The sequence below is a fragment of the Manihot esculenta genome, chromosome 1 (genome assembly GCF_001659605.2).
Source record: "Manihot esculenta cultivar AM560-2 chromosome 1, M.esculenta_v8, whole genome shotgun sequence".
In the NCBI taxonomy this organism is placed as follows: domain Eukaryota; kingdom Viridiplantae; phylum Streptophyta; class Magnoliopsida; order Malpighiales; family Euphorbiaceae; genus Manihot; species Manihot esculenta.
In genome coordinates this window covers 31,860,234-31,876,883 of record NC_035161.2, presented here as the reverse complement: position 1 = coordinate 31,876,883, position 16,650 = coordinate 31,860,234, and the positions used below count along the sequence as shown (strand labels likewise).

General features: G+C 29.8%; 1 protein-coding gene across 1 annotated transcript; it reads left to right on the top strand.

Moving 5' to 3' along the window:
- The first annotated feature begins 7,453 nt into the window (after positions 1 to 7,453).
- Positions 7,454 to 13,532, top strand: LOC110617100 (UTP--glucose-1-phosphate uridylyltransferase). The gene is made up of 21 exons (XM_021759711.2): positions 7,454 to 7,840; positions 7,971 to 8,018; positions 8,164 to 8,255; positions 8,365 to 8,455; positions 8,545 to 8,605; positions 8,687 to 8,764; positions 8,852 to 8,902; positions 8,985 to 9,058; positions 10,231 to 10,303; positions 10,388 to 10,445; positions 10,557 to 10,603; positions 10,677 to 10,742; positions 11,012 to 11,044; positions 11,434 to 11,486; positions 11,563 to 11,638; positions 11,742 to 11,798; positions 11,898 to 11,981; positions 12,067 to 12,165; positions 12,248 to 12,352; positions 12,967 to 13,038; positions 13,165 to 13,532. The coding sequence occupies exons 1-21, from the start codon at positions 7,776 to 7,778 to the stop codon at positions 13,189 to 13,191; spliced, it is 1,410 nt and encodes a 469-aa protein (XP_021615403.1). The 5' UTR covers positions 7,454 to 7,775; the 3' UTR covers positions 13,192 to 13,532.
- The last annotated feature ends 3,118 nt before the right edge of the window (positions 13,533 to 16,650 follow it).

Sequence of the window (16,650 nt, the reverse complement as noted above, 5' to 3'; positions counted from 1 at the left end):
GGGCAGTCTATTTGGCTGGTGAGGGTAAAAAGAGAGAAAGGAGAGGAAGCCACGTCAGATGCTAATATTTAATCAAAAATTAAAAATTAAAAATTCGAAGAAAACTCGAGAATTCGATGGAATCTTGTGGCTCACGTCGAAAGACAACTCCGACACGTGGCTTTGATTTGTCTGTGTCTTTCCGCTTTTTATTACCCTGCGTGTTTAATTCGGTGGGATAAATTGAGCGACTACCGGATATATTTTTGACTCCCTTCCAATTCATACTCGCACGTGCTCTCCTATCTCTGCTCTACTTTCCACTAACTTATTGCCACGTGCACGAGTATGAATCTTTTAATTTTCTATTTTTATCTTTTGTTGTCCAATTTTGTAGGACACATGGTTAAAAAGAATCCCAATGGACAGTAATTCTTAGTTCACTCCACAGTCAAAATCTGAAATTTCCGCGTGAAAAATAACCACTAAAATCTTATACTGCTGCGTAGCCAATCATTAGAATTAATTATTGCTTCAGACAATTTTCTCTTAAAACTCTGAAAAATGATTTATATTTTTAAACAAATGAAATTGGAACCACATTTTTCTGAATAAATAATAAAATATAATAGAATGGTATGATATATGTATATTTATTTTGAAATTGATTTATGTTTTTTGTAATTTATTTTTAAAATTTTAAATATTGTATATATAAAAAGAAATATTATTATTATAATAAAAAATTAAGTGGTTTTTTAGTACAAATGGAAATCATTAAATTAAAATTATATAAAAATAAAGTTTTTTTCCAGATATAAAAAGAAAATAATCCGAATGTTTCTTGAAATGCATAGAAAATATAAGAATAAGTTACCGGTAGATTTAACCTTGTTTTACGCAAGTGCGTATTACTGTTACTATATAAAATAAGGGCCCACTCAAAGATCAAAGGAAGGTTACGCCCACGCGAGTAGCCTTGTGAACCGCACCGCGAGTAGCCAATAGGAAGAAACAGTGATAGATTAATAAATCACAGAAAATAATTAATTATATGATATTTATGTGAAGAGGAGAAAATGTAAAATATCTTCAGCCTCTAAAATAACGAGAAAAACAGAAGGGTCGCAGACAGATCAAAGACCCATGGCAAGCGTGAGCCAATAGTTGTGGATTAGATTATAATAAAAAGACACCAGTCGATGTGAAGAAAAGGAAGCGAATGGATAATTATTATTGTTTTAATATTTACAGATAATTTTTTTTTAAAAAAGGACCACGTATTTATATCATATAAAAATATAAATATAATAATAATATAAGTTATTTGAGGTGACTTTCCTTGCACTTTTCGCCACGTCAGTTCATCTGGCCGCCCAGACCTATCAAGGGAGCCACCTGTACTTCCCAAATAGAGGAGAGATAAATTTAGAGAGAGAAAGAGAGAAGGATATGGATGGTTGTAAGCCACTCATTTGTGGACTATTTCTTTAATTGTCAAAATTTGAGAGCCACATGTTTTTAATTTTTAGGTTTATGGCGGTGCAAATTATTTGGTGGGTGCGGCTTTATTTTACTCTACTGAACTCTTTCCACTCAAATGACTTATGTATGGATGATGTAAGGCGTGGCGCTTTTCTTTTGGATGATTTTTTTTTTCTTTAATTGTTTTTAATTACATACAATAAGGGTATTAACACGAGATAGAAAATTCTGGTAGAGGGAGAGGAGGGAGATGGGTACCATAAAGCGATTTTGAGAGCAACAGGTGGCAAAGAATAGACGAGGATTTTCAGATATCCTATTTATCACCCTGAAATATGATACATTAAATTAATAATATTATAATAAATAATTAAAAAATAGAACTATCCAGTAAATAATTATATTTACGTGAAAATTGAAATTATATTTAAATTTATTAAATTTTAATTTTTTTAATTATATTTTGTGATGCACTGGCCAAATAATTAGGTTGGGTGGGCAAGGGTTATTGTCAACAATGAAACAAGAGGCCCAAGATCTTTCTACTAGATATTCTGCTTCCCACCTCCACCCATTACCATTATCTTTTCCTTGGTGCATTTTGCCACACACTTTTTAACTTGATAATTTCATGGGTAACTATTATATATTTAGATTTAGATTTTATTTATACAGTAATTTTTTATTTATTTTATAATATAATGTTAATATTTTTTTTTAAATGTAATTCGTGAATAGTATAAATTAAAGATGAAATATATATTTTTAAAAATATTAATTAATTAATTGTACAATAAGCTGATTTTAACATCAATTCATTGTTAAAAGAAAGTCAAAAAGCTCAAACTAGCCTTTAAAACTTTATTTTACATAGTGATAATTATATTTTCGTTTTATACAATAATTTAGAAAAAATGTTTATAATGCTGAAAAAAATATATAATTATATCTTAAAAATTTTTTAAAAATCAATTCCATTTGTCTAAGGTTGATATAATAATTTACAAATTTATATGAATATAATGATAAAATTAAGGTTGATATCAACATTTGAAACTTAAATGAGTACCGAATCATATCAATACTTAAATTTTATAATTAAATAATATATTTAATCATTTTTTTTATTGTAATTAAATTATTTATATTTACACTAATTTTCGTAGTCTATAAAAGACATCAATCATTGTACAGTATTAATACAAACTGATTTAGAAAAAAAATCTGTTTGTAATAATTTATATACAATTTTATTATCCTAAAGTTTCAAAGAAATAAAAATGTTAATTTATCGATGGTTCTGTTTGAAACTTAATAGAACCGGCCGCCATTCTAAAAACTGAGATCACCATCACAGCCCAAACCAAGACAGAAATCGGCACTAAACAATCCGGTCCTAAATTCTTCTACTCAAGCTGAAATCGCCAATCAGACCGACGGCCAAGCTGGAGTGGGCCCCATTTTCTCCGTGTTTTGTTGCGGTTTGCGTATGGTCAAGCCCATCGATTTCGTGGCTCGCATTGTTTGTTGTCGTTACGATTCTCATAATTCGTAATTTGAATTTTGACTTGCTTTTTCTTTTTGAATTTCAGACTCTTCATTTAAGCTACGTGTTCGATATCGAGATAACACTTATATCATCATCAATGGCCACATGCTTTTCTGTAATTTGATTGGCGCTCTTCTTCTATTCAATAATTAAATATTTAATATGAAATATTTGCCAACCTTGCATTAAAATAAATGGCTGACAAATTTATGTCGGATCTAAAGAATTTTTTTAAGGAAGAAATATTTTTATAATTTATGTCAAATTCCAGCTCTATTAATTATTATTATGTGCTTCATCATATGAGTTGGATATGAATAATTGGATTTAAATTCAATACTTTAACTATCTGATTATTTTGAATTTAAGTCATAGTGATTCATATAAATCAAGAGTAATTGATATATCTTAAATTTGGTTAGATAAGGAGATGATGACACGTAAGTGAGGGTCCGATTCATAGAAAATTTAATAGCTCTAATTAGGTGAAGTAAGAGTCAACAAAACTTATTTTTATGCTCCGTGAAGGTTAAAATTTTTGAAAGAGGTTGGGAGTTTTTTGGATTTGGGATTTTTAAAATCTGTCTCTTAACGTATCGAGAAGTTATGATGGAGTGTTCATTCGGACATAGTGGTGGAGTGTAGTGGTAGAAATGTTAAACGACTTATTAATTGCGGGCAATCAGCTGAGCCACTTTACCCATACTCTATCCATTACGCGCGTGCTACTGTACACGCAATTATGGCCTTAAAGAGGATTTGCATGTTTAAAAAAATCGGTTTGCTTGCTCCGGACATTAGTAAGGTCGGCTTGCCTATTCCGGGTATTGATAAAGTCAGAAGTATAGGAGGTTTGATCTGCATACTATATTGATCTGACCTTCCATTGCCCGGTCGAGCTGAGTGTTCTGGTATGGGGAATTCTTTTTTTTTCTCTTGTACATGTATTGCGATTTCAGCAGGGTCCATCATTATTATGTTATCAGATACCCTTTCGCTTCTCTTATGGTTATTTATGGCGGTTGGAGGAGCGAATTGTGTTCGGCGCTTTATTGCTAAGTGTGTGTCCGTTAATTCCTTTTGAGTTACGAGGAGTTGTCATAAGACATGTGTGCACGTCCTCCCAGATGCCGTTTGGATCGTTGAAACACGGTATCTTGAATGCTTATAAATACTTATTTTTCAAGTATAAAAATAGATCTTCTTCTTCATTTTCCTACTTTCGCCACTTTTGCTATTCTTACTACATCTATTTGCTATTTTTAGAGTTTCTCTCGCTTTTCTCTTCTTTTCTCCAGCTTTTTCAGTTTCAGGTACGCAACTCTCTCCCAGTGGATTCTCTGCCATTCCCTTGGGTGTTATGCTGCTAGTATTCGACTATTCTTTTGTTACTACTTCTCTATCGATTTTACTACTTTGTGTTTTTATTTGTTTTGGTTGTTTTTGTAGCTTCTATCGTTCCCATTGAGGACATTTTGACTCCTCAGAACTTTTCCCTCAACCGTGATCCTATCCGGCAGGCTGTTGAGGCTTGCAAGACCCGAAAGACCATAGATGTGGTCGTTGAGATGCTAGAGTTAGAGCTTGCATCAGCTCAAGTTGTGCCTCCCTTGTCTTCTACCGAGGTTAATATGGAGTTGGCTTTAATAAGTGCTGACCAGACTAAGGTCGTGCCTGCTGCAATTGTGGATGCTTATGCTCTTTGGGGTAGCTCAAAGGTTGCCATAGTGAGGATGGTGGTCAGTCCTGACCGGTCTTCTCCTGCTAAAGATGTTGGTGGGAGTTTGAAGCGGAAGAATCCCCGCTTACCTCAAGGGACGACTACTGATGTTGCAGGGACGGCAGAGAAGAAAAGGAGGTTGGTGAAGGAATCCGACATAGTACCCTCGCAGAAGGGGACCTTGTCTTCCTCTCTTCCGAGAAGATCTTTCTCGGGCAAGGGCAAAGGTAAGGAGAACCAGTTCCGAGAGGCTAAAGAAGGCCTTCCTACTGTCGTTTCATTCTTATCCTATCAATCACGTACGTTTTTCTGTTATCTCTACTGCACATGCAATTATAGGAAGGGGATTTGCACGTTTTAAAGAAGTCGGTCTGCTTGTTTCGGACATTGATGAGGTCAGCATGCCTGTTTTAGATATTGATAAGGTTAGAGGTGTAGGAGGTCTGATCTGCATACTACGTTGATGAGGCCTTCCGTTACCTTACCTGATTGGACTGGATATTCTGATATAGAGAATTTTTTTGTTTCTCTTATATACGTGTCACTATCTCAGCGAGATCTATCATTATTATATTATCAGCAATAATATCTTTGCATATTTCGAAAATCCTATAAAATAAGATAATAATTGAGCTAAAAAATAGATTATCTTATTATGACTCTCTTATACAAATAATAATTACAGTTTAATAAAAAATTTAATTACGATAAGTTTAATATTTCGAGGGTTTACGTAAATAAATTAACCTTATAAATAATGCATCTTAAGAAAATTAAGAATTTTTTTTTCTTTTTGTAACTATTATTGCACATTGAGGAAAAAATCTTTTAGGAGAGGGAATAAGCATGGGTGAAAGAGTTTTTTATCATAATGGAAAAAGAAACCAGACAGATTGGTTCATTTATTATGTTTGAACTATGCCATTTAGTTACTCATTTTATATAATTTTAATTTTTATTTAAAATTTTTTCTTTTTCGATTAAAACCAAATGATCTAAATAAGTCGTTCATTTACTCTACTTTGAGCACCTGCTTTTCCATACCGTTGATTTGATTTCACTATAACTCATTCTCAGTTCAGTTTTAAGTATTCTTTAACTGAGTCTCGGTTGATTTGATTCGGTTTCATTGGAAATCAAATCAAGACACCTCTAAAATTGAATAAGAGGGAGATGAATATTAAGTTAGATACGTTGGTTTTATATGGGAGGACGTGTACGGACTGGGCTTTTTGATGGCATGACTACGCAAGTGTGGTGAGAACTTGAAATGATGCTGGATGTCAATATTCTAGGGACCTTGGGCTGGGCTGGAAAAAGACACATTTTTATTTATATAATATATAAAATTGGTCTTTTTATTTCCCCAAAAATAATTTACCTAAATCAAAATCAACCCTTTATTTTTAAATATGATAACTGAATTAAATTAGCAAATAAATAAATAAAACCATTTATTTTTCTTTTAATTTATAATTATTTTTTTCATCCTACACAGGATAATTAATATGATACTCTATATCTGGAATGTTGAAACGTTATATGGGTGCTTTTCTTTACAATTTGGGCAATTATTCACCTAATCACCTTATGTTGCTGACAGCGGCGGATGCAGTTTTAAATAATTTTTATTAAAAAGATGAGAGGACTAAATATGGTAATTTATTAAAAATAAATTAATATTTAATTTATTTACATATAAAAATAAAAATTTTAAGAGACAGTACCCTCTATTAATTTCTCTTAAATCCATCATACTTGTATTGAATTCTTACTTGCTCATCTATAAAATATTTCTTTTTATGCTGAGTACATATTAACAAAATTTACATGTTAATTAAATTTCAAACTATAATTAATATTAATTTAAATTAGATTAAATTAGAACAAAATTAATTAAGAAAACAAAATATTTAGCTATTTCATTCATTTTGTCTTTTAATTATTACACATATTATATAATAAATTAATATTTTAATATTTATTTTATTAATATAAAAAATTAATTATATTTATTTATTATTTTATGTATCTATAATTGATAATCGCCGAATCTCTCACACCAGGAGGAAGGCCGAACTCTAAAGAAAAATACAGATTTAAGATTCATCGGTGAATCAGTCTTACGTTGCGTCCAGTCATAAGAATTAGGCTGAATAGATTTTTTATATTGACTCACTGAAAAGAGTCTAGCTAGTGATATGACAAAAAGTAAGAGAGCACGCCAAATCACCTCGCAGTTTTATTCACGTACTTACTAAGAAGAATTAAATGACCACTTAATGTAGAGAGATTCTGACACATTCATACAATCTAAATGATAAGAATAAGTGACATTATAATATAAAAATAATTAAACATCACTTGCGGATAAAAAATATAAAAAAAAAATATTTTTCACCGCTAAAACTTATATATCAATAATAATAATTATATAAAAATTATTAAACACTTAAATTATACTATTAGTTAACTCAATTATTCGCTATCGATTATATTGAATAAAAATTTATATTATATAAAATTATTTATATGATACAATAAAACAATAAAAATAATAAAAATAAAATAACTAGATAAATAAAGATTACAATCGGATAAATGAACTACTCTAATTTTTCGGTATTCAACAGATATTAGCCGTATCCAAACAGATCCTAAATAACCCGTAAGAAAACAAAAAGGAAACGGAAGTTTCGAGAGAAAACATAACGGTAAGAGAATGAGCCAAGTCTGAGAAAACCTGGGACGTGTCGCCCATTGCGTAACAGGGCCGCCACTCCCGCCCTTTCTTTTGCTTTCTATGGGCCAAATCGTTACCGTCATATTCGTCCTGCATATTTTTTTCCCTCCACTCACACATCCCACAGCTTCTTTATAACATCCCATGATCCCATTCCAATTCAATCCCTGACCACACCCTCTGCCTCTTTCTGCGATTAGATCCCATCTCCATTTTTGTTTCTCCTTGTACACGCGCATTTTCTTTCTATAACATCCCCTTCTTTCTTCTCTACGTCGGAGCTCTAATCCAACTCGCCAATGGCCGCTGCCACCGATAAGATCACTCCCCTCAAGTCTGCTGTTGCTGGACTCAATCAAATCAGGTTTCCCATTATTTCTCGTGATTGTATTTCTATGTCTGTTCGATTGGCGTATGTGAATTTGGAGTTTGTTCGTCTTGCATGGTGAAGCTTTGGTCCTAGATCTAACTTAATTTGGGTTTGGTTTTTGTAGTGAGAGTGAGAAAAATGGATTCATTAGCCTTGTCTCTCGATATCTCAGGTGATTCTTAAGCTCTGCTGCTTTCTCTTTAGCGTTTAGCTTCCTTCTGATCAATGTCAATGATGATGTGACATCTCAGATTCAATGCTTTTAATAATGTTACTTACTATTCTTTTCTTCCTATGATATTGTACACTAAAAAAAGTGGGGAAGCGCAACAGGTGGAATGGAGCAAGATTCAAACACCTACGGATGAAGTAGTGGTTCCTTATGATAGCTTAGCGCCTATTCCAGATGGTAATGATCTGTATCCTAACCAGTGTGCTTGCAGAATCTTTCAATTCTGCTGTTTTCCCCCCTATTGTATTTCGTAGAGGATGATCACGAGTCAACTGTGTTGTTGCAGATCCAGCTGAAACTAAGAAGCTTTTGGACAAACTCGTTGTTCTGAAGCTTAATGGAGGATTGGGGACAACAATGGGCTGCACTGGACCCAAGTATTGCATCTCTGTGGAAATTGTTGATTTATTTTATATCTTTGTACGTAATCATGTTTATTTATGTAATTATCTTTTCGGATATGCAGGTCTGTCATTGAAGTTCGTAATGGATTGACATTCCTCGACCTTATAGTCATCCAGATTGAGGTTTTTGTTCTTCTCTGTTCTTCAGCTCTGATTTGATTTGATTTTATTCCTTTCCTGCAATTGACTTTGGAATTACTGTAGAATCTCAATTCCAAATATGGGTGCAACGTCCCCTTGCTTCTAATGAACTCCTTCAACACTCATGAAGATACACAGAAGGTGCCTCACCTGGATTTCTACTTCAGTGTCATTTTTTTCCCCGGTGTAGCTATGACCTTTAAACTAACTAAATCTCATGCAATTTAGATAATTGAGAAGTACTCGAAATCAAAAGTTGAGATTCATACTTTTAATCAGGTATGTAATGCCACTGCTTGATCATATCGCTGAAAACATAGAAAATCTTAGATTTATTACCACCCCTCTTGGATGTATGCAGAGCCAGTATCCTCGTCTGGTTGTTGAAGATTTTACTCCACTGCCAAGTAAAGGGCAGACTGGCAAGGATGGATGGTATGTTTTATATTTTTCCCTTGTTCAGAATATAGATTTATATCACTATGTGATTTTACTGATTGTGCATTAGATAGTTGTTTATTCAATTTTTACCTTTCAATCGGATGCTTTTGAGGCAAAATTTGTGAAAAAACCTGTTTGAAGAATGAAGTGATCTGTGTGTGTGCTTTCTTCTATATCCTTTTTTACAACATAAACTAGCTATTTTTCTCATTTTGCCCTTCCTAATCATAAAAATCTTTAATCCATTTTCTATAGAACCCTAAAGCATCAATTTCGACCTATATTCTTTGTTTCTCTAACAAAGATGTGAGGCCTGCTTATGCTCCTCGATTTTGATCTCTGGAATGCAATGGAAAACTCTTGTATTAACTTGTGGTATGGAGTCCATGAACCTCCATAATCTATTTCACTCTCACTCCTAAAGTTTCATTTTACTGGTAATGATGTAAAACCAAGAAAGAACATTCAAAGGGATGAAAAACAATGATAAAAATGTATTATCAAGAGTAATATCTAGATGACATATGTATTTATAGTATAATAACTGATCCTGCTAGTACTAGGATTTGGAATTCCAAAGAAGAAAATACTAATTAGTAATACTAAAAAAAATGGAAATTCTAAACATTAGAATTCCTAAATAATTATATTGCTACTTCCTAATTAAATTTCCTAAATGTAGAAGCCTAAACTTCCTAATTCACAATGAAAAATTAAATTACTAAAGTTAATTTCCTTGACTGCACCATATAAGCTTTGAGCAAGTCAAATTGCAGTATTATGAACTTGAGGTTTAATAAACACCCCCTGATAACGTTCTCTTTTTTACCGACACATTCCTGAAATTCACTTGGTGGAGTAATTAATTTTTTTTCATATATTTGATGGTGACATGCCTATTGTATCAGCTGCTTGAGAAGCTTTGTGATTATTGTGGCATAGATTACTTTGTGGAGCATATGGAGCACTATCAAACTGAAAAATATGTGCACCTTATGAAAAATGTGTCATCCTACAACATATCTGTGACTTTAGTTGTTGGCTATTATGCATAAATGTTATAGTGGCAGACGCCATTGATAACTTCTTATTTCTAGTTTATTACTTTGAAAAGTTCTTTTTAGCGGGATTCTTTTTGTGCTCAAGAATATCACATGAATGTGAAGGTATCCTCCTGGACATGGTGATGTGTTTCCATCATTGAAGAACAGTGGCAAGCTTGATTCTCTGTTATTACAGGTTGGTGCTTTGATACAGTCCTGATGATGTTATGAAGTAATTTTTCCTCGAGCATACTGATACTCTGTTTCCTTCCCCTTACAGGGCAAGGAGTATGTGTTTGTTGCCAACTCGGATAACCTTGGTGCCATCGTTGATTTGAGTATCCTGATTTTAGATCTCAGTTTGCGTTCAGTTTCTAGCTACTGGTCTTAATAATGAAAATGTTTGAATTGTAGTATTTTAGATGATTTCCCTTGACTCAGTGCTGCAGAAATCTTAAACCATCTGCTAAAAAACAAGAATGAATACTGCATGGAGGTATGGAAATATGAATTCAGTCAGTTAATTCCATTGGACTTTGAATCTGTTTTTCTATACTACTTTTTTGCAGGTGACACCCAAAACACTGGCTGATGTAAAGGGTGGTACTCTCATCTCTTACGAAGGGAAGGTGCAGGTATTTATGCTGCAACATATTTTTCGTTTGACAGCAATGGGCATGGATTCTCAAAAATCACATTATGATACATCAAGCAATGATAATCAAACATCAGCATCAGAAATACTGCTTTACTATGCAAAGTTCTTGATGTTTCACTTGCACATTCTTGATTTGATGTGTCCTGGAATTTCTTTTTGTTTCTCTCTCCTCCCCAGCCCCTTATCTATAGAAGAAGAATATAACCTTTGCTTGATTGATCTTATTACCTTTATTATGTGATGCAGTTATTGGAGATTGCACAAGTGGCTGATGAGCATGTAAGCCTTGATACTGTCCTTGTATTTTCGTAGATGTTTGTTCCTTTTCAAGTTTTCTTCTCTATCTTTACAATGGAGATATAGTGGTGCCTTCACTTCAGTCTATGGATAAAGGCAAGTTGCACTAATTTAAAAGAGGGAGTGCTACTCTCTGGGGATTACCATTATATGGGCGATAATGAGCCAAGCTAGCATTCTCAGTGAATCCCCTGTTAAATAGTCACACTTCATGATAGGAGCTCTTAATTCTATGGAAAATACAACCCTTTTGATCATGTCTTTGCACGTACCTGCAGTAGTATTCAAATAATGTCCTTTGATTTCACACCTTCATTATGCTTTAGTAGAGTATGTTCTCCAAGTTTATGATTGAATTTTGTTTGAAACAGGTCAGTGAATTCAAGTCAATAGAGAAGTTCAAAATTTTCAATACAAACAATCTGTAAGTCAGTTTTGCCATAAATTTTGTTATAAAACTTTGATGGTTGATGGGGTACTAAAACTATATACTATAACAGGTGGGTGAGCTTGTCAGCTATTAAAAGGCTTGTAGAGGCTGATGCATTGAAGATGGAAATAATTCCTAACCCAAAGGTATCTCTCTCTCTACTTTCCATGCCCTTATTTTTTCATACGATTTGATGATTAGTTCATTTTTTAAATGCCAAATTGTTGATCAAATAGATTTTGTTTTCAGGAAGTAGATGGAGTCAAGGTTCTCCAGCTAGAAACTGCTGCTGGTGCAGCTATTAGGGTATTCATATCACATTTTTATATGGAAATTTAAGCTTTGAAGCTGGATATTTTTTCCCTTTTATTCTTGATATGGTTGTTTTTATCTCCTGTCAACCAGTTCTTTGACCATGCAATTGGTATAAATGTTCCTCGATCTCGATTCCTGCCAGTGAAAGCAACTTCAGATTTGCTTCTTGTCCAGGTTTTGTCTTGTTTTATGTGGTTGTATTTAATATTTTGCCTGTATTGAGACATGTCAACCTCATCTTATTGTCTATTTCATGCAGTCTGATCTTTACACATTGGAGGATGGCTACGTTATCAGAAATAAAGCTAGACAAAATCCTGCAAATCCTTCCATTGAACTGGGTCCAGAATTTAAGAAGGTGATGCTTTTCCTCAAGGTTGGATGCTCTCTCACAACTTCCATGTTTGATGCTGATTGGTCTTCTTTATTGTTCTTGACAGGTTGCCAACTTCTTGGGCCGATTTAAGTCAATCCCTAGTATCATTGAGCTCGATACCCTTAAGGTGACTGGTGATGTATGGTTTGGTATTGGCGTCACTCTCAAGGTACGGCATTTGTCTCTTTTGCTGTAATTAGAAAATTTTTCATTTCTTTAGTGCCCACTGTGGACAACACTACATATATATGTAGTTGTTTCATGCAATGACTTGCTATATATGCAATGAAAATTAAATTAATGAATGGAAAAGAAATGGGAGTTTGCTACCTGGTATGAGAGGAATGAGAAAGAGAAATCAAGAATAGAAAAATTTTCATTTCCACATGAGGTCAGGTACTAGAAACTTGGAAACCTGCATTCCTAGTCCTTCTTTTCCTTCCTTTTGCTCTTCATGTGTTCATTTCTTTTTGTGTATGGCATCATGTGATATATGCATGTCAGATGTTATGACCTGCTAACCAGTTGCAGATTTTCAACCGCATCTTATTAGGTAGTGACCATATATGGTATCAGTGTTCCCCTAGTTGGGTTTGGATGAATCTTCCCATGCATGCAGATGACTGCTATGTACCATATCTAGGTGTCCTAGCATTGCTCCACAACAAGATATGCCTAGTCTGACATTCGTTTTGACACCTCATATTAGATGTACCAATTATACTACTGAATTACTCCTCTCTATATAGATGTTTATAAGAGGATGTTTTCCAACCTTTGCAGGGCAAAGTCAACATCACAGCAAAAGCTGGTGTGAAATTGGAAATACCTGATAAAGCTGTAATTGAGAACAAGGTAGAACATGCATATATAAATTGCTTTGCATTGGCACCCCCTCCTAAAAAAAATATCCCAAAGAAAAAAAAATCATTTATTTTAATTTGGTTCATTCTTTTTTTTTTTTTTCTCTTTTATGTCCAGGATATTAATGGCCCTGAAGACCTCTAAGAAAGTGACTTGGCTCAGAGCGTTGGAGAATTGGAGGCTCTTTGAGGAGCCCTTTCTCCATCTTAGAATGCCCCATGTATTTGGATAGGTGAATAAGGGAGTTGCATATTTTGCTGTGCGTCTGAATTTGGAATATGTCTGGCTATTGTGGACCTCTTTTTGTTCATAAAATTCCTTGATAAAAGGGTATAAAGCTACTACTTTTAGAGTATAATTTGGAAAGTTGAGCCCCAATCTCCGGCACAGCTATCCTTCAGTTTTCTCAAAATGTGCCAAGATTGGCGAGAATGATGACTTTTGAATTTATTGCTTGAATTCCATTGAAGTAGTTTCCAACGTAAGAATTTCTTTGGTGGTTAGAGTTCATATTACAAAATTCAATTGAGTTCATATTAAACCTTCAATGAGCCTGTGGAGGGATGTGAGTAAAACTTTATGAGGGATTTGATTACAATACTATACTATTGTTGCTGATGCTTGATGGTGTTCTTTTTATCAGTTCTAGCATTCCATTAAGACAGACTGAATGCTTAAGCTTAGGAGGTTAAAATATTCCCACTCTTAAAACATTATACCTTGATTTTCTTATATTACAAATATATATTTATTCTTGCTTTAGATTGTGATTTAATTAAAAGAAAATAGAGGGGTTGTATATAATTTTTTTTTCATGAAAAACATTTACTATATAAAATATTTAAAAAAACTAATTTTTATTATTTGATTGTAGTTTAAACAGACAAATGATTAATAAATGTATATATGATAGTATCAAAAAAATTTTAAAATTCAGAAATGAATTAAAAGAAGTATTTTTTAAAATAAAATATTTTAATCAATCAATTTTTTTAATATTTTAAATATAAAAAATATAGAAAAAACATATAATTAGCGAAGAAACGGACTTGATTAAAATTGTATTTAGAAAGGGTAAAACTTATTTGCTCCACTTAATACAAAAATTAATTCGTAAATTGAGTTTTAAAATAAATTATGGAGAGGATGAAAGTGATCTATTTAGAAACATTATTAAAATTGTATATTTAGGTTAAATTATGTTTTTATTTTTATTTTTAAATTATATTTTCATATTTAATAATATTGATTAATCAATATATTCATAAATTTATTTATTATCTTTAGTGTTATCATTTATATATAATTTTTTAATTTCTTATCATTACTATTAGTATGAAATTTTTTATTTTTCTATTATTACTATTAGTACATAACTTTTTAATTTTTTTAAAATTTTTTTAATATTATATATTAATTTTAACAAATAAAAATTTTAATATATATTTTATTTTTATTTTTAATTATAAATAAATTTAAAAAATTATAACTAATATTATTAATTAATTGATACAACATATTTCTACTTTTTTTTTATAAATAATAATAAATATATGAGAGATTGTCAAATTCGCGATTAATCCTATATAATTATGTTATATAGTATAAATTTATAATTTTTTATATATTTTTAATTTTATTTTTTTTATAAAATAATAATTAATATATATATATATATATATATATATATATATTAATAATTTATTACTTTTATTATCATTATTAGTGTATGTTTTTTTATTTTTTATTTTTTAATTTAATAGGTGCAATTTATATTGATTGTTATTAATTTTTTGATTCTGATATATTTATAAAAATTAGATAATTATTTTTTTATTTTTTATTTTTTAATTTAATAAGTGCAATTTATATTGATTGTTATTAACTTTTTGATTCTGATATATTTATAAAAATTAGATAATTATTGTATAAAAATATTTAAATAATAAAAACAAATTATTATATATATGGAGAGGTTGATAAGTAGTATGTTTAAATTAATGTAATTGTATTATTGTGTTAAGCGACACTTAATATGTTTTATTTTTATTTTTATTTTTAAATTATATTTTTATATTTAATAATATTATTAATTAATATGTCTGTAATAAATGAAATTTATTATTTTTATTATTATTATTTATATTATGACTTTTTAAATTATTATTATTATTATTAGTACATGATTTTTTATTTTTTTTTAATTTTTAATATAATATATTAATTAAAATAAAATAAAAACTTTAATACATATATTTTATTTCTATTTTTAATAATAAATAAACTGTAGAAAAAATTATAATCAACAATATTAATTAATTGATAGTATATATATTCTATCTCTAATATGAATAATAATAAATATATTAAATATTGCACAATTAATTCAACGTAATTATATGTGATGGCATGAATTTATAATTTTTTAATATATTTATAATTTTCTATTTATTTAAAATAATAATTAATATATATATATATATTAAATACAATTTATTATTTTTATTACTATTCATATATGACTTTTTAATTTTCTATTTTTTTATATAATAAGTATAATTTACTATATTGATGGCTATTAATCTTTTGATTTCCTACCACTTTTACTATAATATATTATTGATATCGTAATAAAATTTTATTATTAAAAAAATTATATTTTTATTTTAATAATAATATAATGTTAAAAATATATTTATAAAAATTATATAATTACCATATAAAAAATGTTTAAATAATAAAAATAAATCAATATAAATATATATATATATATATATATATATATATATATATATATATATATATAAATAAAAGTCCATAACAAAATATTAATTTATTAATTTGATAATTTTTTAAAATTATATTTAATATAATTTAATAATAAATATTATATATTTTTATTCATATGATATGAATAATTATATAAAATAAATATATAGTTTTATAAAAAATATTAATTGGGATAAAGCATAAACAATTAAAGAATTTGATTCAAAAAAAAATAAACAATTAAAGAATTAAAGAATTAATAAAATTAATTACATAAAATATTATTTAATTAAAATTTTATTCAATTCAAATAATTTATAAAAAAATAAATAGATATAAATAATCAAAATATAATAAAAATAAAATAGTGTTTATAATACTCTAAATTAAGCATTATAAATTTTAAACAATCAAGTATTAAATTTAAATTATTATAATTTATTATATTAATGATTTTAATAATTTCAGTTTCTTTCCCTTCTACAAAAATCTAATTTCTATATGTCTGTTTTATATAAAACTTACTAACATAATATGTTTCACATGATTCTACTCTTTTGTTGCCTCCACCACTCTTATTACCACTGTACACCATTATTAAAATTTAATAAATTTTATTTTTTTATAAATATAATTGGTCGAATAAAATTTATTATTAAATATTAATAATATATGATAATAACTATTAAAATTTTTAATTTTTTTAATACAATTAAATTTGTTAGATCTATGATTTTGTACTCATTAATATTTGAAATTTTTAAATTTTTTATTCTAAAATTAAAAATTAAACATATTAGTTGGATTTCTAATCTTTTTCCATAATTATTTGCT